At 38.2% G+C, this 25,507-nt stretch overlaps 1 protein-coding gene across 1 annotated transcript in view; it reads right to left on the reverse strand.

Annotated features, from left to right (window-relative positions):
• Positions 1–7,371: 7,371 nt before the first annotated feature.
• Positions 7,372–25,507, reverse strand: part of grk6 (G protein-coupled receptor kinase 6) — a 55,832-nt gene continuing 37,696 nt past the window's right edge. Inside the window, exons 7-16 of the mRNA XM_034098908.2 lie at positions 21,920–21,983; positions 20,462–20,602; positions 18,728–18,918; positions 18,603–18,640; positions 16,436–16,525; positions 15,234–15,442; positions 14,121–14,258; positions 11,486–11,623; positions 10,760–10,894; positions 7,372–10,580 (exon numbers count right to left, since the gene is read on the reverse strand). Of these exons, the coding sequence (XP_033954799.1) occupies positions 10,530–10,580; positions 10,760–10,894; positions 11,486–11,623; positions 14,121–14,258; positions 15,234–15,442; positions 16,436–16,525; positions 18,603–18,640; positions 18,728–18,918; positions 20,462–20,602; positions 21,920–21,983 (1,195 nt within the window). The 3' untranslated portion in view covers positions 7,372–10,529. The remainder of the gene's footprint in view (positions 10,581–10,759; positions 10,895–11,485; positions 11,624–14,120; positions 14,259–15,233; positions 15,443–16,435; positions 16,526–18,602; positions 18,641–18,727; positions 18,919–20,461; positions 20,603–21,919; positions 21,984–25,507) is intronic.

The raw sequence follows: 25,507 nt of genomic DNA on the forward strand, positions 1-25,507 counted from the left end.
CATGACGTCTGATCAAGAAGTGACACACATACGCACGCACACACACACACACACACACACACACACACACACACACACACACACACACACACACACACACACACACACACACACACACACACACACACACACACACACACACACACACACACACACACACACACACACACACACACACACACACACACAGTGGAGGTCTTTGTGCTGCGAAATCTGCTCAAAACAGCCGGCAGTGTCACTTCAAAAAAATTGAATTCAAACTGGCTTTCATGCCATGTCCACAATTAAATAGAGTGTCACAGTGTCATTCAAATAGAAAGAAAAAGTTGTATTGTATTTGCGCTTCACTACAATATATATTAGTGTAACCAATAGTATACTGTTAGGAGATATAAATGATAACTAGGCCGCATTTCCAAATCTCCCCGCGTCCCTAAACAAGCTGTTATCTTACATGAAGGAAATCCAGAGCATACACTTAACCGTTAAACAATAATCCACTTTAATGGTAATATACAATGCAATACAATAAAATACATTACCATACACAACCATATCGTATCATATGTGTAATGTCAGGAGTTGGCCTACTCCTGGCTCCTGCCCACAGGCCGCCACGACCTCCAGTCCAAGCGGCACGAGAAGAGAGAGAGAGGGCGCACAGCGGGGTTCCTGTCTAAATACCTCGCTGACCAAAGGAGGAGTTATCTGCGCCTCCCTTCCAGACCAGTGATTGGCTGCCCAAATTATTATCAACACCTCACATCTTAAATTCCCCAATCCCAGTGGCTCAGCTTCATTATCACAGGGATCTGAGATGACTGTATGTTAACTCCACACCTTCCCCCTCTTCCTTTGTCCTCACAAAACCAAATGTTCACAGGCCCCAAAAACAGTTCACAGTTTTCTTACCCAAATCATTTTCCCTTTTTAAGCATCTTGATAGTTTACTAACATGAATACATACAAATATTTCCTCACAATACCTAGTATATAGTTACCTGATCTGTCTGAGATTACCTGGCATAAACCCTTGCCTGCATGTTTATTCGAGCTAACTTTGACCTCTACCTGTCTCTTTTCGAGTCGTGCTCCTGGGAGATTGCTCTCTCTCAGAGTCAATAATGTCAGGAATGAGTGACGGTGAAGCACTCTTCAGCTCCTGATTGCTGAGAGGACTCTTCAGCCCCTTCTCTTCATCTGAACATACTCAAATCAGGGGCTGTAATTATGAAATCAGCGAGTTCTTTTTCCGCATCCTCCTCACATGTGAACCTTTTTTTAAAAAACGTTTTTATATTGATTTCACCCTACTTTGTATATGGAGTATACAAAACAAATAAACATGCCTAAACGTTTGCCTTTAATCCAAAAACGTTTTCCCTGTAAACAAAAAAAAGGCAGGGAAATAAATTAAACAAATAATAATAATAAAAGTAAAGAATTAAAAAGATCAATAATATGCATGATAATCAAATCAAGTGCACATAGATAATATACAATATTATTATAAAGTTAACTATAAAATATAAAAATAAAAGTACCTACTATATCACCTGTTTTTGTCTTAATTTGTCCTGTGTTCACAACATGAAGACGAATAAGCAGCTCTGCATGTGTCCTTTCTCTGTGTGTGTGTGTGTGTGTGTGTGTGTGTGTGTGTGTGTGTGTGTGTGTGTGTGTGTGTGTGTGTGTGTGTGTGTGTGTGTGTGTGTGTGTGTGTGTGTGTGTGTGTGTGTGTGTGTGTGTGTGGGTGGGTGGGAGCACATGTGTGTGGGCGTGTGTGTATTACAGTATATTCATTTCATTTAAATCCTTCCTGAATTTGGGTTGCCGTGGTAACACAGGCAATGATGCAGTGTTGAACAGGGAGATGTTTAAACACTTGGACACAGCTTATTGGGGGCGATGAAAGGCATTCCAACTACTTGTTCTTCTACGGACAAATTCTTTATTATTATTATTCCGCCTGTTTTTTTGCGCCTCTTTTGCTCCCACATTCAGATCAAATCAAATCAAATCAAGTTTTATTTATATAGCACATTTATAAAGATTTTTGGTCGAGCCAAAGTGCTACATATAATAAAAATAGCCTACAGTAGAGACACTTTACAGCAAATACAACAGCACAGATTGTTCAGAATATCAGTATGAGAAAAAAACGACACCCTCTGTCCTTAGACCCTCACATCGTACAAGGAAAAACTTCCGGAGAAAACCCACAGTTTAAAGGGAAACATGGGAGAAACCTCAGGGAGAGCAACAGAGGAGGGATCCCTCTCCCAGGACGGACAGACGTGCAATAGATGCCGTGTGTAAATCGAAGAGATAATACATTTTACAGCATAAGTAGTCCAAATGTTAGGAAATGCATGTGTCTGTAATAAGAAGATGAATCTACAATCCTGACATCCACATTCCACATCGCAGAAACTCCATTCAAACATCAAAACGTTCAGCTCGATTGGGAATCAATGGCTATTACTTTTCTCATTCATAACTTTCATAATTTCTGAGATATATCCCATAATTCATCAAATCTTTAACATGGAAGTCAATGGAGAAACTCTTCAGACTTCAAAAATCTTCATGCGACTTCAACGGCTAACTGTTCATTCATACTTTCACTCAGAAACCTCATTCCAACTTTAAAATATTACACATATTTCTGACATTATTCATGTTACACAACTTTTAAATCTGATTCATACTTTTAGAGATATTAAACATTGTTCAGACCTTGGTAAAAAGGCCTTCTTCAGATTTTAACATTAGTGTGTATTGCGCAGCTCGTTAAGTGCGTGATGTCACAACTGTCACGATTCTTGTGTTGTGTCACGTTTTTAGTTTTGTGTGTCTGGTAGTGGGTGTTTCGCTTTTCTCCTTGTCATGTTTTCTTCCCTGTGTATTGTCTGGTCCTTTTTCCCTGTGTTTTCCTGTCTGTCGTTAGTTTCCCTGGTGTGTCTAATTTCCTGATTGTTTTCACCTGTCACCCCTTCTGTGTCTCCTGTGCTAATCAGCGTCAGTCCCGCCCCTGATTATTCCCACCTGTGTCTTGTTACCCTGTGTTTAAATTCCCCTGTCTCACAGTATTCAGTGTCAGTTCGTTTTTGTCTATGGTCATGGTCAGGTCTATGCCTTTCGTCTATTGCCATGGTCAGATCTTTGCTCTTGTCTTTTGCCACAGTCAGGTCTATGCTCTCTGAGTGCTCTTGTGAACGTTTTGATCCTCACTAAGTGAGCGTTTTCATTTTGTTGTCCATTTGTTGTTGTTCATTTTTTGCGAAGAATAAAGTATCTTACAAATACTTTACCTCTGTCTCCCGGGTCGTGCAATTGGGTCCTACCTCCTAAGTGTCTGAGTTCGTAACAACAACTAGAGTGGAGGACAGCTTGAAATGTGGCTTCATATCTTTTTTAAACCTGCCATAATTCCCAAACCCTACACTCCTGAGACATAACTTTTCATGAGAAACGTAGGAAAACATCTCGTAGCTTGAACAATTTATTAAAAAAAAATTAAGCAAAAATAATTAAACAAAATGCCTCTTGAGGGCATAAAGTGACAACAACTTTCAACATGCCTCCATTAAGAACCATTGTAAATTCAAGCTGATCTTTCCTCACAGCAGCAGCTGCACACCTTTAGTTAATCTGCCATAAAGGCCACATTATTGACCCGAAAGTACACAAAAAGCACACTAGAGGCTCAGGGTCCTTGAGATGCTTCACGCCTGAAATGTCACCGATATCTGTTACGGTTCTTCAACAAAAAATGCGCAGAACACCACAAAACATCACATGATGGTTAACACTGTGGCCCTGAACAGCTCTACATCAAATCTGATGTTACATAATATGGTATTACTATGGCAATGCATCCCTCGCCATAAAACACGATGTCGCTGTAACTCCTATGAAAATCGTCAAAACAACACCAGACTTCAGATGATAGTTAATGGTCCGGCCCTCAACAGCTCTGTCAATTATGGGGTGTCATCATATGCCGTTTCCATGGAAATGCATCCCTCGCCATAAAACACGATGTCGCTGTAACTCCAATGGACACGGTCCGATCGTCCCCCAAACTTCGTTTGTATATCACCGGTCCATGCCTCAACAGCTCTACGCCAAATCTGAGATCTCACCATATGCCGTTTCCATGGAAACACATCCCTCGCCATAAAACACGATGTTGTCGTAATTCCTATGCAAATGGTCAAAACAGCAGCAGACTTCAGATAATGGTTAATGGTCCGGCCCTCAATGGCTATATGTCAATGATGGGTTGTCACCATACGCAGTTTCCTTGGAAATGCATCCCTCGCCATAAAACACGATGTTGTCGTAACTCCTATGCAAATGGTCAAAACAGCAGCAGACTTCAGATAATGGTTAATGGTCCGGCCCTCAATGGCTATATGTCAATGATGGGTTGTCACCATACGCAGTTTCCTTGGAAATGCATCCCTCGCCATAAAACACGATGTTGTCGTAACTCCTATGCAAATGGTCGAAACACCACCAGACTTCAGATAATGGGTAATGGTCCAGCCCTCAACATGTCTATGTGCCAATAGTGAGTTTTCCTCAAAAGCTGTTGCCATGGCAACACATCCCTTGCAATAAAACACGATATTGCTATAACTACTATGAAAATTGTCAAAAAGGGCTCAAACTTCACGTGTGCTAACAGTTTTTAGATTTCTTCAAATCCCGTTGCCATAGCAACACAATGCATGCCATGAAACAAGGTTTTCTCATAACTTCAGTGAAAATGCTCCAAACGGCCCACAACTTCACAGGTTTGGTAACGATGCAGCCATGAACATATCTAATCGTATTATGGCGTTTCATCAAATGTCGTTGCCATGGCGACAGATCACTCGCCATCAAGTTAGTTCAAAAGTTTGCTTTTTAAATATTCTGCTGCTTTTCCAAGCCTTTTTACTTTATTTTCTTCTCTTATCACACATTCAAGCCCCCAGTGTTCATGTATCATTTCAATCTAAATTCTTCACTTTCTTCTTACACATTACATTTCAGCATAGCAGTTTAGCGTCAGCTTTTCAGCATAAAGCATTCCCACTAGCAATTTCTTCAGGAATTGCATTCTCTAGTTATAGATGATATCAATTTAAACAAAACTAATCAACTACCCAGAACAAATTGTTTTATACAGTAGATAGAGTTGTACAATCTTAAAAGCTGAATCCAGGGTTATTCTTTCTCTCCTGTTCTGTTTATCCATGTTATATTGAGATAGCTTTAGAATTAGTAATGCTTCCACAACATTCCAAAGTGAACATGTACTGCATCTTTTAATCTTTTGGGCTCTAAATTTGTCGCAGTGACATTAACCGTGACATTTTGGTTGTTTAGTAAAGATTTGGAAAAAATATGTCAAGCAGAATTACTGTAGACTCTGTTGATGGATAGATCAGGAACATGGGGAATGCAAAAAATGGCTTTAAACAGACAAAGGGAGAAAAAAAGGAAAGGAATTAAATACAACAAAGGTAGCGGCTAAAAAACCACAGATGAGACTCCTTTCCTACTTTCTTGTGGACCCCGAGTCATGCTGGCTTTCTGTTAAAATAGCCAATTACATGTACCGTGTCCTTGATTAAATGGAGAAATTAAACCCAGCAGAACTCTGTGTCCCAACTACAAATCCACTGCTGCTATAATAATCCACAGTGAATATCTCCAAAGGAAAATATGTTTCTACTAAAACTAGTTGTGCTGTTTGGCAGAGATCATTCCTTTTGCAGTGAAGTGTATGGACGTCACTGAGGCTAATAAACGAATGAATCATGAGGGATTTCTGTCACCTGGGCCTGTATTAATCAAGCGTCCCCCAACAGGATATCAATCCAAACTGTCCAGACATTCTCGGGGTGATGATTTTTGGGTCCTTAATATCAGAAATAAACACATTTAAGCACCTTTAATAACTTGGACTTATATCTTTGCTGATGTTTAAGTGCACTGACCCTACAAAAACATCTAAATTGATTGAGAAAATGTATTTCACCACAGAAAATATATACTATATACTTTTCCCAATGGATGCTGCTGTAGATAACATCCTTTGTGAGCACCTCCAGAAACTTTAAGAAAACACTGATTTCTAATTGTACACATCTATAGTTATGATTGATTAGGTAACTGCTCAAAAACAACCGAGTTAGGTAAAGATCACGCTTTAGGAAACAACAGCAGTCTCAATCTTTTTTTTTTAACCATCCAAAAAGGAAGTAGGATGAAATTGCTCACATTATGTAATGTCTTATATATATATATATAAAATATACCCTGAAGACAATAAAGCCTTCATCAAATAATTCAATACTTTGCATCAGTCATGATTTTGGTCATTCCAAATCAATATTTTTGGCAAATAAAAATCTTAATTGTGTTGCTTTGATTTACTCTCACAACGTCCAGCCAGAAAAAAATGAAATTGAAATGTTTACTTGTTATCTAAACACGATTGAATTATAATATACAGTATACAAGTGTTTGCTTTCTCTATTGATTATTTTGGAATTGATTTTCATGTTCACCTCAAGTTTTCATCAGTTCAAAATTATTTTTCATCAGTTCAGCTGTACTAGCGTCACTCAATACCTCATTGTGACGTGAAAGCGTTTTACATCACCTTTTATCAAAAAAGCCTTTCAGGATTTGAGGGTGGATGTTCCCTTGAAAAGCGGCTTTCATAACCAATCTGAGCAGAAAATAAACCTGAGATCATCACCAAAGTGGCAGGAGCATTTCATACTTTGGATTAAGTAGAGTGAAAATGAAGGACAGCAGTCTGTTTATTATGGGATGCTGTTTAAGGCTCTCAGTATTTATGAATGGATGGCCCATGAACAAGAATGTGAATACATTCAGAGCTGCGCCCCTGAAACCCTGCTTAATTTCTTGAACAAATACGAGCAGAAATTCAAGTTTTACATCTGGAGTCCGGTGTTACACCCTCTTTTGACTTTCTTTTGAGCATTGTTGTCTTAAATCTCTAACCTTTTGCTCTCAATTTCCATTCAATGAGAGTGAAAGGATGTTTGACCTATGCTAATTAAGTCTCTAAAATGCAGCTCATGCATCAGGACTGTGATCGCCCTGATCAACTCTACATAGATCATCTCAATTTGATATTATAACGATGCTTTTTTCCAGCTTACCCTGCCCACATCAAACCAGCAAGGAGATCACAGAAAAAATATAAAAATGACAGAAATCTGTCATCTGAAATTACTGAAACTGATCTAACGTTGGCAGACAATCTCGTTACTTCCCAATCTCACAATGTCACATACAATGTTTCTGGCACAAATGATGAACAAACAAAATAAGACCAAGTTGTAATAAAGTGGAATCATCCTTTAAGGCAGATTACAGGGCATCCTCAACACAAAGGAAACATGAAGGACAGTATTTTCTGACAGCAGAGACACAGCACAGCAGTTCTGATTTAAGCCTCCATGGAGGATGTTAGGGAGCTTTCCTGACTCCAAAATGTCCCCTTTGACCTCTGTCTTTTATATAAAAAAAACTGCAGAGACTCCAGAAAGTCCACAGCAGTCTTTAAGTCCAGAGGTTCTTCAGTCTCATCGTCCTCCTTTTCACAGATACGTCCAGAGTGATGGTTTTGACAACAGAGATTCACCACAGACAGGAAGTGACGCTGACGCAGCAGCAGGCTTTGAATGAGCACAGTGTGTATAAAAAGAGGCGAGGAGAACCTTTAAACACAAAAAGGCACCTTGGATGGGAAGGACTTTGTCATCTTTGATCTAATTTAACTGGTTTAAATGAACCGCTTTAACAATACACTGGTGGAGGGCTCTGTGGCTGAACAAAGGCAGAGAGCAGAATGCAAAGTATGACAGGCTTTAAGACTGATTTATACAAAGGAAACTAAACAATAGACCATTCTCTGCACAGACACATTCAAAAAGAATCCCTTTGCAAAAGAGATTTATAAAAAGCAGACCATTGTTTGATTATTTTAAAGTTGACCTATCATGCAACATGCACTTTTGTACGTCTTTTATACATGAAGATGTGTCCCCGGTGTGTCAGGGAACTCACCAAGTGTCAGAAAACACAACCCTCTCTTTTCCTCCATACCCAAATCTCTAAAAACGGGGCTGATACAGACTGATACAGATTTGAAATATCTCTGACGTCAGAAACAAGGAGCTCCGCCTATATGGGCAACTCTCCACCTATCAGGGGAATGGGGGGTTGCCGTGGCATGGTAACAGCATGGTAACATGACGCTCGTGCTTGGCGTGGTCAGCTGCAGCTCATTTGCCACAGAATCAGCCCTTGTGAAGACAGGGCTGGAATAGAGCAAATAGAGCGAAATGAGGCATGGCTAAAAAATCACAGACATGTTTTATATAGGTATGGCCCTACAATATATTATTCAAATATAGCATGATAGGTCAATTTTAAACAAATAAATTGACAAAAATGGAAAAATATAAAAAAACATCTTAAAGGATTAATTCTGCTTTTCAAAAAACAGTGTATTAGAGCTGCAACACTTTGATAATTAATCCATTAGTCAATCATAAAAAAAGGCAATTATATTAAGAATCAGTTAATTAATTTAGTACATTTTAGAGCAAACATTTATAAAGTTTGCTGAATCCATCATCTCAAACGTTATAATTTAAAGCTTATCTTTTGGTTTTGGACTGTCATTTGAGAACTGCTGTTATTATAACTAGCATTCAAGATTTCCTGATATATTCATCGACAGCTCATTGACTGATTTATAAACAATCAGAACATTCACGAATTAATGGTCAGTTGCAGCTCTAGACTTTAAAGATAAGGTCATTCAAATGAGAAAAAAACATGCTTTTATCTCCTAACTGCAATCATATCTGGCCATGCAGATAGTTTTGGTTTAAATCTTGCTATTTTGGTTGATAGAAATGCATGCTGGGATACTTTCACACACAGGGATATGTTTTTCTATTTGAAAACCTGAGCAAATACAAATACATCTGCATGGTTAGATAAGACGAGATGCGACTCAGATGTTGTTTTTAAATCATATTATTCCAGACATTTATGAATTAATTCCATATCGTCTGGTGTCTGTCATCTGTCTTCTTCAACCTCAGAAATAACATGAAAGCCATTGGTACATTCAGAGGTATTTCATTTTAATAGCTTTACAATCAGAGGCCATTCTGTTTGAAGAAGACTGCAACAGAGGCGTTTCCCTGCAGTCTCAGGATTTATCCCCAAAACTCGAGTTACTCTTGCTTCGTTACTCCCATACATGACATGGTCTACCAGCAGGGAGAACATATGAACATGAAGAAAATACACATAGCGGGAGAGAGAGGATACAATTGCGTAAAGGAATACACTCTACAGAAACCCTGAGAGACAAGTGGTAACAAAGCACTGTGTTTGGAACGCAACTTAAATAAATGCTAATTACTGAAAGTAGCAACTAAATACTAGGATTCTGATCGAACATCGACTTATTTGAATAACAAGTTTTGCAGGTTAGCTCAACATGCAAAGATGTAAACGTTGTTCTTCCAACAGATTAAACTGTGTGCTGAACTTTTTGCCAAAAAAGGGTTTAAAATGAGTAGCTCTGTCAGTCAAATGTATCTGAAAATCAACAACTGACTAAATGAAAGGACTAAACAACTATCTGAAGTCCAGAAACTGAAACTTATGGACCTAGTGAAAATCCAATGTTAGTCTAATTTTTCCAGAGCATGAAAATAATTAATTTAAGTCTCAGAGTTTCTGTAAAAATGGACCAAACAACTGTTGTATCTATAAGAAAAACACACTCTTGACAATAATAAGAGGAGCTGCACTAACACAAGTTACAGTGTAAATAAATCCTTAATCAAATAAAAACAACAATACTATTGATGTAAAAATATCTGCAGATAGAGACAACTTCTTGGCCCTGGCATCTCCATTTAAAAACCAAGCAAAGTTCATTTTAAAACATTAAATAGAAGAAAGAACAGTGAGGTTTATTTCAGCAGAATGGAAGGAAGAAGAAAAGTGGTCAGAGTTCATGAGCTGAAGGTCACTGGTTTGATTCCCTGGACAAAGTGGGAAAAGTACGCACAGTCCTCCGTTAGTCTGCCACAGTGCCCTACAGCAAGGCACTTTTACAGCAAGCGTTTCAGTGGATCTGCCCCAGCAGCAGCTTCCAGATCAGTGAGATGGACATGTGTTTAAGTGGATGTGAAAATATAAAGCCTTCCAAAAATCAACAAAAGCAACAAAAAAAAGTTCATTTTCCGTAAGTTCCCGTCTCCTCGTTTGGAACGCGTCAACCAGTAATTTTTCACAACTTTTTATTTTTTAAATAACATTTAACATTATGGTTATGTTGAAAATATACATTCTGACATTTAGAGATAGTACTATGTTAAAAATACAAATGTGCAAAAGTTGTAAACAAATTAGATCCTGTGTGTGTGTGTGTGTGTGTGTGTGTGTGTGTGTGTGTGTGTTTGTCACAGCCTGGTGGGCTCCTCATCGCTGTCGCTGCAGTTACCACAGCAGTCCTGTAGGGGGGGGGCAGAGAGCGGAGTGTCACAATGAGACGTTTTTCAACCTAAGCAGCTTCTCACATGAGGTTATATATATATATGTTTTCTGAGTACCGCTCTGATCTCTAGCTGGTGCAAACAGATGTTTAAATGTAAAAGTATGCTGGTGTTTTGAAGTGAGGGGGTGCACTGACCTGCCGGCCGAAGAGCCGCTGCAGCAGACCCTGTTTGGGCGGAGGAGACGGCTGTCCCCTCCAGTCCAGGTCTGGAGGAACCGTCCCGTCCTGGTGGAAAACATTCAGCTCCATAAAGCACTCTGTCTCGATCATCTGCAGAGAAAAGACTCAACTTCATTCTTTGTGTACAGAGAGACATATAAAAGGACATTTGTTAAAAGGTTTAACTGTTGAAGTCAAAGGACACATGTTGTTCTTCAGCAACAACAAAGAGTCCGGCGTGGGATATCAGCCAAAAAACCTAGGTAATCATAATGTGATTTCACTTCATTATCTTTAAATTGAACGTATGGCATATGAGTCTAGCTTCTCTAAATCTTTGATGTTTGTTGGATTGAAAGTGGCAAAAATCCCTATTTTAAAAAAAATGAAAACCTGCAACCCTTAATCGATTTCACAGGGGTATTAAACAGTTGACCATTGGTGCTTGAACAAAAATGTCCTGCAATAATATTTTTGATAAATAAATATCAGTTATGTTTTGTTGGGAAAGTTGGGAAAATCCTTTAAAAAAACAGACAAAACCTATGATTAATCAACATATCCAAATTCTAAGACGTTATCTAGTTTCAAATATCGCGATAAGGTATGGAGATATATTCCTGCCCTACTGTAAGTCCCGTTAGCACAAAGATATTAAAATCTGATGTTACTGCAGAGGTTGTGTTTATGAATGTCTCTCACCTCGTCCTGCCAGGGGATGGACACGCTGCCTGTGGACACTTTGCTGTAGAAGGACGCGTCTTTGGGCTCCAGCTCCACTCCTTTCACTGTGGAGAACTGCTCGATGTCCAGCACGTCTTTACAGTAGATGGCCTGCGGCTGCAGACACACGGACGAATAACATTTAAAACACATTTACATTTAAGATGCCAGGATTAACTGAAGAAGGGTGTTTATAAGAACCACAACTAAAAGCATTTGAACTGCAAACCTAGGAAGTGGGTTTCCATGTGTGTATGTATATAAATAAATACACATAATTCTATACATACATACATATACAAATGTACATATACACATGTACACATGACACACACACACACACACACACACACACACACACACACACACACACACACACACACACACACACACACACACACACACACACACACACACACACACACACACACACACACACACACACACACACACACACACACACACACACACACACACACACACACACTTCAGTGGCCTATACTACGAAGCTGGTTCAACCTAGCCTGGATATGTTTGAGTTAGCCGGTTGGCCTAATCCAAAACATACGCGCTCTCGCTAAACGGTCCTACGACGCTGGTTATCAAGTGGATCGCTCAAGCCAGCCGTGTCCTATCTAGTTAGGTGCGCGTTCACATGAAAGGGGTGGTATCTGGAGCATTCGACCAATCACAAACATGGAGAAGCGCACTGACAGCGCAGCGTCATACTTCCTGAATGAAAGGTGAACTTTAATACTAGTCAAAAATGAAGAAGTTAAACTTTAAACATCCATGACTTAAACACTTGATCAGGATCAAAGCCTCAGAGCTGCACCTGCAAAGTGAACACAGCTGGGAACAGAACACGTGTTTGAATGCGTACATTAACAGGTTTATGATATCACTGCCCCGTCTAAAACACGATCTGACTTCAATTACATTTGTCTCGAGTGTTTCGTCAACTTATGTGTTGCTTAAAATAATACTTCTGCATACAGGATGTGACACTGTGAGTGTTGCACGGCCAGACACGGCTCAGCTGACTCAGATCAGGAGATATGTGATACATTATGAAGTGATATGCCGCGGACTGTACTTAATGTACTCTGATCCGGTTACTTATGTTGTGGCCGATATGTAAGTAAGCTTTCTTAACGCTAATGTTATAATAGTCAGATTGCTCTGAAGATGGAGGTGATATTCTATTCATGTTCACGTTCACACAGTCGGTGATTTCTGCCGGCCGTCTTTCCTGCGACGGCAGTTTTCTGTATTTCCTTTCTCCTGTAATATGACTTGATCGCTTTAAACTCCGCACACTGAGCTCTGATTGGTCAGCAGGCGGTGCTTTCACTGAGTTGAGCTCTTAGCCTGCAACCTAACCTGGTCCCGACCAGGTTAGCCGCTAAGCATAAGTTACCATGGAGATCTAGCCTGCTAAAAAGAGAACCAGCTTCGTAGGACCGGAAAGCCGGAGTTTCCCCTGAATTTAGCCGGCTAAGCGAAAATCCTGCTTCGTAGTATACCCCCCAGGTTTCAAAGTAGGATTTAAAAAGGTCCTTTCCAGGGTAAACATGAAATCAAATACCAAATCAATTAAAAGCAAAATGAATGAAAAAAGAGGAATAGAAAGTAGAAAAAAGGTAAAAAATAAATTCACATATCAAATCTATGTATATTTATTCAAACAATTCAATCAGTTATTCATCCTGTTACCTACGTGTTTACTCTTATTGTTGTTCTCATAGCCCTTGTGTATATGTCCTATCCTGTGTTTGACTCGTATTGCTGTTGCTGCATCACACCTGAATTTCCCTACAGGGAATAATAAATGTTTATCAAATCGTCCGACATTAAACGTGCAATGCGCTCACTGTGGGGAATCCTTGCTGTGGCAGACACCTTGCACGTTAATGATGCTGCGTATAATGAGCCTCACTGACATGCGCATTAATCAGACCCATTAATTCCACTTCCTGTGCTGTAGAGAAGATTGCATTTCCAGCACTCTATTTAAAAAGGACATTTTGAGACAAATGAGCTTTCTCACTGATTAAGAAGATTTAGTTATGTTGATCATTAATGTTACTCTTGCAGCTATAGCGTTATTTACGTTATTAGTCACACATAGATTACCATCAATATATATTGTGATAGAATTATCATTCTGTATATTTAAAATTGTGTATTCTATAGAAACACTATGGATAAGTATCTGTTTACTAGTTGTATGTATATATTTACTGATTATATTTTTAACATAAGTGCAATGCTTTGTTAGCATGCTGCTGCAACAGAACAACTTTCCAATTTGGGATCAACAAAATCTAATCTAATGAAGTGTTATCTAATCTAATCTAAATTAGTTATCCCCGGCCTATTGTTGATTTTAGTCGTTACAACTGTGCTATCATTGCTAACGCTAATAGCTACACCTGTGCTAACACTACCTGGATCTATATTTGTACTTCAGAGATAAAACTTAAACATTATATGTTATCAAAGTTCTTTATTTTATCATGTCACTCTCTGAGTAAGAATAAGTCATCTTAAAATTGACAGTTTTGTAGCACAAAGCTTTCTCAGTGAACTTGAGTAAATACGGTGGACTCACATCAGGAATGAATGGCGCCTGCAGCATGCCGGCAGCGAGGCGTTTGAAGTTGATGGAGCGGAAGAGGGGATGGGCTTTGACCTCCGAGGCTCCCCCTTGCTCACATCCCAGCCTCTCTGAGGGCTCTTTGGCCAGAAGCTAGAGTATACAAAACAACAGGAAGTTACAAATTAGACAAACAAATAAAACAAATAAGGTGTGAACTACTGTAGTGTCGTCATGATGCTGGAATGTCCAATGACAGAAGACTGGGAACATTTACATTTCCGATACCCTGGTTGGGAAATCAGAAAAGTGTGTACTCTGTGTTATGTCTGTTTTTACTTCCAGTCCCTGTGTTTTCCCTCCTGTTTGATCACCTGATGGCCTTGTGCTTTTCCTTCTCTCCCCAGCTGTGTCTTATCCTTTTGAATAGTTCTGCATGTATTTAAGTTCTGGTTTTCTGTGGGTTCCTTGATTTTTTATGTTTTCAAATCTTTAATTACGGTATTTTTCTGTTAAAACCGTTGTCCATCCTGCAGTTGGGTCCAACCTGCTCTGCCCGACCATGTCAAAATCTGATATTGAGGCGATAGAATTTCAGATACTTATCAAAAGATGAAGATAACAAATACATTTCTTTGGTTGATTTGACATCTACAGTAAGTGTGTTGCTTGTTGACAATCTCTGTTGTTGCTGCAGGATTTGAGCCATGAAAGACTTTTTTTGACCGGAAACTGTCTTTTTAAAGAAGCTCTTTGTCCTGGTGACAAGAATGAGCAGTCTGCACTTCTTTTTGTGCAGTGCTAATATCAGTGTGAACACAATCTAAAGTGATGAAAACACACAAAGGGAGTGAGGAAGCTTGTTTGCCAACTAGAGATGAAGTACATGCAGTACCACCATTGTGTAACGGAGCCTTACAGGGTGCTGTGAGGAAAGGGATGCAGCCAAAGTGACAGAAACATGTATCTTCAGTATCCAAAAAATAGTGTCACATTGTTATAAACAAGCATCTCCTCTTTGCAGTTCTAGTTTTTCCTAGGTTCATTAGGATATGGTAATTTATTGAGCGCGAGCAGATGGTAGCAACCGACCAGAGCACATTAGAGACAAGTGCAACATCCACCCACCATTCGACACAGGGACTTGGCGTCCTCGGAGAACTTGCTGGAATATTCCTCCTCCACCTCCCTCACTAGCCGCTCCACTTCCTCCCTCTTGATCTTCTTCTTCCTCTGCTGGAAGGGAGACTGGCCCTCGATCATCTCGTACAGCAGGCAGCCCAACGCCCACCAGTCGGGGCTGAACGTGTAGCGCTCGTTCTTCACCACCTCCGGAGCTGGAGGGGGAAGGAAGGCATTTGTTGGAACACAGAAACACAGAATCTAAAAGTTCTGCGTTGAAATAAGGTTTATTCCTGTTTTCTATGTTTACCTTTTATGTATACATTTACATTTAATTGATATGCCATTCATTGCAAACTTCATGTAAATAATATCCTACTTTAAATTATGTTTGCTGTTATTTGGCCCTTCAAAATGTTTATTGTCAGATTTGTATCTTTCACGGTCAACTTTTATATATTTATATTTTCTGTTCTGTTTTATTTTCTGTTTGGTTATTTTCTATATTTTCTGTTTGGTTATTTTCTACTCTTTTTGTTTTCCAGATTATGTGCAATACCTTTGTTTTAACATGCTGCTGTAACGAAAACATTTCCCAATTTTGGATCAATAAAGTATATCTTATCTTATTTCATTTAACAGATGCGCTTTGTTCCGTATATAAAGTCATATTTTTACATACGTATACAAGTATTTAAGTACGATAAGTAAAATGTACTTTAAGTATTAGGAGTAAAAGTACTCCCACTTGTAACCCACTCATGGTTTTAGTTACTTAAATATGAATTGGATTGTTTCATCTTTACCAATTAATCATATTTTAAACTTTTTCCCCTTAGTATTCTGCATTTATATTATAAATAATAATAATAATATAATATAATAATAATAATTCTGTCAAATACATGTAGTGGAGTAATAAGTACAAAAGTTTGCTTCCAAAATGTAGTAGAGTAGTAGTATAAAATGAAAATACTCAGGTAATATTTTTTTTAAATTCCTATATTTACATATAACATAGGTGAAGAAACAAAGATAAAACTGAAAGACAAAATGAAAAAAAATTATAATAAATCTAAGCAGTAATATATTAAAGCTGATCACAAAGCAATGTCTCATATTTCGTCATTGGTCGAAATAAAGCAGAGGTAGAGAAACAGTTTCTATTAAAGACGTGTAGAACTGGATAAAGGTCGGAGGTTACTTACACATGTATCCTACGGTTCCCACCCGTCCTTTGATGGTCTGTCCTTCTGGAACATGAACCGCTAAACCCAGGTCTGAGATCCGGATGTGGCCTGAAGACACACACAAATCTGATTCAGAAAATGATAACCTGGGTCTTTTTTTTCTGTAAAATGTAAGTGGAACATTGAATTTCCACATGAAAGAATATTGTGCAGGTTCATTTCAGTATGTGCTTTCATTTTTTGCAAGGTAATCACTGACCTTCCTAAACAACATAAAAGAGAGGTCAGAGTAGAAGAATCCAAGAAATGAGCCAAAGTGAAACATCATTTTTCGCATACCTGTTATTGTATTTATTTTTCATTTGATACATTTTTACCAGTGTACAATCATATCTTTATTCTTTTATTAATTGCTGCTTATCTTGTTTTAAAATTGGAAAGCACTTTGGTCCACTGAGGTTGTTTTAAATGTGCTATATACATACACTTGACTTGACTGTTTGGTGTATATACAGTAAAGGGACATTGATTCTATGTTTTCTTGTACCTGGATTATTTAATTCTGATACCAAACAGAAAATGATTAATAGAATTATGTTTTAAGTACTGACTTTTTGGTTATTTTAGCTCTATTATTCTTGTCACTTGTCAACATTGCTGGGTTCATACACGTCTCGCTGCAACTCTTAATGCGCTGTATAATGTTGACTTTCGTGTTGCTGATTTGTATCTTGTGATTCATGAATCACCCTGAGAAGATCATGTGATAAAGACCTTTATGTTTGTTTCCTTTTGTGCAGAATGTAAGTTACAACCACCAGCGGATATGCATTATCTGAGCAAATGATCCATGTTTACACTCCAGTTGCAGTAGTTTGTCTTCATAAACTAAGGAAAAAAAACGTCGACTTGAATGATGAATCTATTTACCCTAGCTCTATTAGTAATAATTAAGCATTGTAATGGTTTGCAGTTTTGTTGAAGCTCCATTTCTTTTATCCTGATCATACATAATATAATACTTTTTAACAAATCTTGGAAACATATTGATTCTGTTCTAACCAAACTCAGGTGTCTGGTTTTGTGGGTGGATATTAGTCTTAGGACTTTATTTGCAAGAAAAATGACCAACTCGATCCGACAATGAGGTATTATCGTATCATCTTTATGTTCTCATACTAGAACATTGCATTCTTGTTTGTCTCTGATCTTTGAATGTGGTTTTAGATCAGGTCTAACTGTGGGATGTAATGAGAATATTTAGCAGAGACTCTGAGGGAGGAGAGTTTCTCTGAAAGCTTCAGGTTTCAGGATCAGTTCTGCCGGAGTCAGAGTGCCCTCTGGTGATTCACAGCGGAAATACTCTCACAAATGTATTTCTTTAAAAAGGACTGTTGAGCTTTGTTGAGCTTCGGTCACAAGTAAATGCACCAGATCAAGTTCTTATTGTATATTATCTTATCCTAAGCATCCCACAGACAGGTAACAGTGCATGTCACAACCTATGTTAACCTATATAACCTGGATTATGATGATGGAGGCATTAATGTGTTCATAATGCTTATGCTAGTGGTGCTATTTAAATTACTTTGTAAACTGCTGCTGGATATCTTAATCTACAAATATATGCCAATGTTTATTTATTATTAAATTCATCTTTTCTATAGAGGAATAATCTAAAATGATGAAGCAACTAAGATTAAGATGAACTTTTATTAATCTCGAGGGAAAATTCTGTTTTTCTCTTTGGTGTTGGTTTACTCTTACAACTGCACACATTAGGCCCAAAAGACACACACACATGCACAAAAAGGACCTGTAAGTAAATGTAGAGGAGTACACATTTCAATATTGGCTTCCAATATGTAGTTGAGTAAAATTATAAAGCAGCATAAAATGAAAATGCTATAGGGTACAAGTACCTCAAAATTGTACTTAAGGAGAGTATTTAGGTAAATGAACTTCATTACCTTCCAACACTGCCTTTAGACCTCTGATTGAATGTCTGCAGAAACACTTAAAAATTGTATTTGACTAAAAAAAAGTACTGTATAAAGTACAAAATCGGCACTTAAGTTAATGTACCTAGTTACTTTCCGCTACTGGTTCTAACCAAATTCAGATGTTTTAGATTTTTATCTGAGATTTCAAGGATTTAAATATGCTTCTTAATAATGCTACTCACCGTGGTCGTCCAGCAGGATGTTCTCTGGTTTGAGGTCTCTGTGTGACAGAATGAAGAGAAGAGCCAGTTAGACAAGAGGCCAAAGAGGACAGATCATGAGACAATCGTCCGAGGGGCTCAGAGACCTGTAGACGATGCGTTCTCGGTGCAGGTCCTCCAGCCCGCAGCAGATCTCTGCAGAGTAGAACACGGCTCTCTTCTCGTCGAAGCCGGCGTCGCCCATGTGATAGACGTGGAACTTCAGGTCCCCCCCGTTCATCAGGGTCAGCACCAGGCACAGAGCGTCCTTCGTCTCGTAGGCGTACGCTAAACTGACCTGGAAACAGACAGAGGAAGGTGATGTGTTAATGCAGGGAAATGTTTTAGGTGTAAATGCTGCTGAGATGTTAGAGAGCTTATATCTTCAAATCATATAGTTCTGGTAGTTTAATCATAAGAAAATACTTGTGTTTTGATCAATTACACAAACATTTTAAACCTACCATAATTCTAGCTTCAGAGTAACATGAATATTGTTTTGGACTGTTGCTTAGACATAAATTGTAATAATTTGAATTAATTGTAAGAATTGTTATTTTAAATACTATGTGCACGCCTTTAAAAAAAATATTATATTGTTTTATTTTCTTCATCTCTATCTATCTCTGTAACAACGTACATTTCCCCTTTGTTGGATGAATACATGGATTCTGATTCTGGAAAAATCATTTTACAGAAGTTTTTCTGGTTCTCGGAAATAGTAAAAGTTGTTTATTTCATATTTTGAGATGTTGTGTAACAGTTGAAAACATTTAAAGATCATATATATAGTAGAGCCATAAAAAGCAAAAATAATAAGCTAAAAGAGGCTAAAATGCTCTGAATAGATGAGAGTTATGCAGACATTGGTGATCATTCTATTTTAGGTTCATTATCAACAGTCAATAACTGAGGCACATAATTATAGTGCATTAAAGTAACATTTACTAAATCTATCTAAAATATGTCCTGGAGTATTTCCCCTTAACTGTAGGATGTTTAGGAGGCTAACATCACCATTATGTGCACGTCCTCCCAACAACTACCTGCCACCTGCTGCCAAAACCTCTTAAAAATAAATTCTTTAATGAAGTCTGTTGTTTTTGTGTTTTTGCTTTGGAGCCATGAGGGACTCCGCGGCCCGGGAGCCCGGACCAGTCAACTGAGTCCAAATTAAAAAAAGCTGAACAAAGGTTGCTGGCAGAGAATCAAACCCGACCAGAGACGGGACAAACAACCAGGTTGTCTTTTAATTACTGCAGTTGTTAATGTTGCAGCCATCACATCCCATTGACGCACAAAGAGAGTCACTCAGGAGGAATAGGTGAAGAGTTTCAGTTGTCTCCTTTTGAGAAAACTAAAATATCACTAGAGCGTCAAATGTATATTAATCCACCACTGAAAATAGTCCCCGACAAATGCTCTTTTCCTTACTCACTGTGTAAAGAAATTCTAAAAACTACGGTGCCAATCTGTTGTAGGAAATTACTGAATCACACTTTTAAGTAGGAACCAACAAGTTTGGGGGTGACTTGCCTGTCCAAGGGACAGACTACAACATTATCTGTTTAAGATTAAAAAACTGTTTAAAAAAAAAATGGGACAGTGATTTAAAAAAATGTTGGTCGACATACTATTAATAATAACAATAATAATATTACAAATAAACTGAATTTGTATAGCACTTTTAATACATGAGGTGCAGTTCAAAGTGCTTTTATAACATGGCACAGATCACAAATTGAAACAAAACACAAGAAATTGAATTTGGGTCAAACCATAAATGCAATTCAAGTGACAAAAGGAGGTACAAAAGGGTATGAATAAAATGCGATGCTTACTACAAATCTGCTGTTGATTTTCTCCAGGATCTGTTTCTCATTGAGCGCCATGGACTCTCCTTTCCTTTTCTTTATTCTCTTTTTCTCCAGTTTCTTACAAGCGTACATTTTCCCCGTGGCCCGTACCTGACACGCACACACCTGCAGCGTAGAAATGAGGAAAAAGTTGACAACTCTTATTTCCATGTATACATATAAAAAGATGCAGCCACAAAATAAACAATACACCCTCTTAATAAAAACAAGCCCATCTTGTGACTTCTCATTTCTAACCCCAAACAAGACTGTGATTGTAAATGATCAGATCATAAGGTAACACAGGATGGCACCTCAGGGTGTTAAAAATGAGCGCCTTGTTAGAGAAAGTGGCATGCCTTTTAACTGCATTATTTCAATATCATCTAAACTATCTTCAACCCTTATCTTTCTTTTTTTTCTCATCCATTTCTACGCTGTCCTCTTTCTCTGTACCCAACATGGTTTAAAATAACCACCAATGTTTTTATAATACTCTGTATTCATTGCACACACTAAGAAGATAAGCATTGCGCTTCCATTAAGTTGGAAGACTTGTTGCAAGAGTTACAAAATAACAGTTTGGTACTGAACCTCTTAGATGCAGTTCATAGATGCAGTTTAGCAACCGGATTTGTAGGAGGGAAAATATTAACATTTTGCTATAACTAGTTATTTGAGTTAAATGTCTACTTATGTATATGCAACAATTATCAGATATTTGTGTGGATACAAAAAAGCCTAATTGCTTAACTTCTGTTACTTTGTTAGAAGGTTCATATAGTAAAACCATATGTATATCACATTATCATCAACAAATCTGGTAAAGCCTAAAATAAATAGAGTAAAGCTATACACCACCATTACTTAGAAACTATACAGCTCTAACACAGCTTTACCTCTGAAACGCCTTAATGAGCCTAATTTGGAAAAAACTGAGGGATGATGCAACTTATTACCGACTCGTCCAGAAGGAGCCAGCATAATTTACTGAGGAATAAAAGTTGATTTGTCCTGCATTGAATCATTCATTATACATACTTCTTTATACATGTCAGCCTCTCTCTAACCCTTACCCTTTTCTTTTTCATATATTTATTATTTGTACTTATCAATAAGATAATATCCTCTTCCTTGTGTTTTGTGTAAAAAAAAAAATACAATTATTTAGAGGACATATTATGCAAATGTTCAGGTTCATAATTTTATTTTGTGCCTCTACTGTGACATGTTTCCATGCTTTAATGTTCAAAAATGAATCCAATGGAGGCGTTTTAGGCGGGGAGGGGGGTGGGGGGGAGAGAAACTCCGTCTGGAGGGAACTTTTAGATTCAAACCTTTGCAGACCATTTACATGCACTTAAACCTATAACACTACAGGAAAGGCAACACCCCAAACAGCATAAAAGGGCCTCTTTAAAGTCGTAAATTGAATGCACTCACCTCTCCAAAGCCTCCTTTCCCTAAAACTCTGTACTGTCGGAATGTATTTTTCGTAACTGGTTGCCTGTTGGACACAAACAGAAACTCATATAAATAATGACTGCAACACATGTTAGTACGTAACATAACGTTATTAATATAAAGTTATTAACACTTTTGCTGATGCAGATGCATAGTAGTTGTCAAATGTGGATCCTTCTTGGGGCATCATTCATGTCTAGGGTTTATTTTACGTTATGGTGAAAAGGGCCTTTGATTTTTTTATTTAAATGCATCTGTGAATGTGATAACGAAGCTATTCAACTGTTTGAGCTTTCATTGTGTGGATATTCAGGTCAGAGTTTGTGGGACAGACGTTGAAATAGATGTTATGGGGAAAATACGTGTTTTAAGGTGAATGTAAATTTGAATGCTGGTGAAGTGTATTCAAAATAATAATGACCTTGTGTGACTGGTAGCTGCCATTGAAGCTCAGTGTTTCAACAGTGATCTTAAAAGCTGTTTTTGAGTGTGCAGTTAGTCATCAGTGTATGGATTACTGAAGCTGCTAATGAGGAGCACCACCAATGACCCGGTCCCTGGACACTTTGGTTATTGAAGCAGGTAAATTGAATGGACTCATTAAAAGATAATGAGTAATTTAATGCTTAATAAACCCTGCGATGGTAGATGTCCAATGAGTTTTTCAGTAATTGGTATTGGTTTGTGTAGTCTTGTATTCAGGCCTGTATTGACCCACTGAGTTGTCTTTTAAACAGACGCCAGCATAATGAATCGTGACGTTTGAGGTGAGCACTACAGTTCAAGTCTCTGCTAGAGAACACGTACTAAGTAACATTGCGTCTACAATGTGTTCTAACTGCATAGTGTGTTTGCATGTTTTTAAATTGTAATTGTATTGCTGTACGAAATGCAGTTTTTCAGACTTCCCAATGGCCGACATCTAAAACAACCACATTCTAGTCTTTGTGATCATTCATAGTGCTTTCACATATAGTACAAGTCAGAATAGAACTATTCACACCCATTCACACACTGTTGGCTATTGGAGGTCAATTTGGGGTTAGGAATCTGCCACCCATCCACTTTTGGACTGCAGAGGCTGGGTATCAAACCATCGAACCTTGGTTTTGTGGACAACCATTCTACCACCCAAATGACTGTTGCATAGAATAACAACAATAGTAAGTAAACCCTGAAAAACAAAACAAAGACACGGGAGCTAACTGTGACCTCACCTTGGAAAATATTGAATTTAATGGAAGAGGTAATCTTGACTTACATCTGTCAAAATCAATTTTCATTGGATGTTAGCTTTGACCTGTTATTCCCTGGGTGATAGTCAATGGACGCAAAACTAAAATGTTCTATTAATTCAGTGTGAACAGTGGTTGTATCAAAAGTTGCAGCTGCCTCTAATCAACATGACCCAGTCCTGTGCCATCAGCCCATCAGTCTGTGGGTATTTCAATCCCTTCATTTGGCCAGTCAACACATGCTGATAGTGTAGAGACTATCAGCATGTGTGTTTAAGCTGTGTTTTCTTTCCTAGCTGCAAGAAGCTTCAGTGATATCCCTAAGCTGGTCTTGCATAATTCTTACAAAGTGGTCCTCTTTCTCTGCTCACATTGGTTAAAACCTAAATAGGGGGTTTATTTACGACTTCATGTATATTAAACAGAAGTTTGTCAGTTCAATTCAACAACTAAGCTTAGTTTTGAACCCAAGTTCTTCTACGGTACAATACTTACGAGCCAAACACGCATTGGAATGTTTTACTCATAACTGGAATAAAAAAAACAGGTGTTTATCATGAAAACTAAATAATGTGCTGTTTCTCTGTTAACCAGCAGCAGTTGGCTTGAGACAGAGATTCTCTTAGGAGTCATGTTTCATGATGTTGTGCTCTGACCAAAGGCAGGAAGATAAATGCCTAATTTGCACGTTTTATTTCCTTGTATCCAGGTGAAAGTCGGATGAGATTTCATTTTCCTGTATTGCTATCTCTGTGGAGCAAATCACAAATTCCTGCTTCATGCAATTCAGGATCAGCTCGGCTATTGTCAGGAGACAATACGTATTGGACTCACCTAGCAACAGGATACATCTTTAAGGAGAGTCAGCTATTTGCATATACATATAGCCTACTGCCTGCTGAATATAGAACATTTACAAACTCCCTGTTGTTAAGATGTTAATCTTAGTAAGGCAAGGCAAGGCAAGGCAAGGCAAGGCAAGGCAAGGCAAGGCAAGGCAAGGCAAGGCAAGGCAAGGCAAGGCAAGGCAAGGCAAGGCAAGTTTATTTATATAGCACTTTTCAACACAAGGCAATTCAAAGTGCTTTACAAAAAATGAAAGACATTAAGAAAATGGCATTTAAAATCAGTCATTAAAAAGAAAAGCTAATAAAATAAACATTAAAAGAAAAAATACATGGATAAAAGTTACAGTGCAGTCTAAGATATGAATACTTCAATTAAACATTAAAAGAAAAAAATACATGGATAAAAGTTACAGTGCAGTCTAAGATATGAATAGTTCAATTAAAAGCAGCGACAAAAAGAAAAGTCTTCAGCCTGGATTTAAAAGTAGTCAGCGTTGCAGCGGACCTGCAGGTTTCTGGGAGTTTGTTCCAGATGTTTGGAGCATAATAACTGAACGCTGCTTTACCATGTTTAGTTCTGACTCTGGGGACAGAAAGCTGACCAGTCCCTGAAGACCGGAGAGATCTGGATGGTTCATAATTTAGCAGGAGGTCAGAAATGTATTTTGGGCCTAAACCATTCAGTGCTTTATAAACCAGCAGCAGTATTTTGAAATCTATTCTTTGACACACAGGAAGCCAGTGTAAAGACTTCAGAGCAGGAGTGATGTGATCCACTTTCTTAGTGTTAGTGAGGACTCAAGCAGCGGCGTTCTGAATCAGCTGCAGCTTCCTAATAGATTTTTTAGTGAGACCTGTGAAGACACCATTGCAGTAGTTTTTCCAAATCCTGCTGTGACATTAGTCTTTTAATCCTAGATATATTCTTTAGGTGATAGTAGGCTGATTTAGTAACTGTTTTAATGTGACTGTTGAAACTCAGGTCAGAGTCCATGACTACACCTAGATTTCTGGCTTTATCTGTTGGTTTGAACATTGCACACTGAAGCTCAGCGCTAACTTTTAAACGTTCTGCCTTGGCTCCAAAAACCATTACCTCAGTTTTATCTTTGTTTAATTGGAGAAAGTTCTGACACATCCAGTCATTGATTTGTTCAATGCACTTACTCAGTGTTTGAATTGGAGCATAGTCTCCTGGTGAAATTGTTACGTACATTTGTGTGTCATCTGCATAGCTATGGTAACTTATTTTGTTGTTTTTCATTATCTGAGCCAGTGGTAGCATGTAGATGTTAAAGAGAAGAGGCCCCAAGATGGAGCCTTGAGGAACCCCACGTCATATTTTTCAACTCAGATGTGTATTTACCTATAGAAACAAAGTTGTTTCTATCCTTTAAGTAGGATTCAAACCAATTTAGAACTGTTTCCGAAAGTCCCACCCAGTTTTCCAGTCGGTCCAGTAATATGCTGTGGTCAACAGTGTC

Source organism: Pseudochaenichthys georgianus, chromosome 14, assembly GCF_902827115.2.
Source record: "Pseudochaenichthys georgianus chromosome 14, fPseGeo1.2, whole genome shotgun sequence".
In the NCBI taxonomy this organism is placed as follows: domain Eukaryota; kingdom Metazoa; phylum Chordata; class Actinopteri; order Perciformes; family Channichthyidae; genus Pseudochaenichthys; species Pseudochaenichthys georgianus.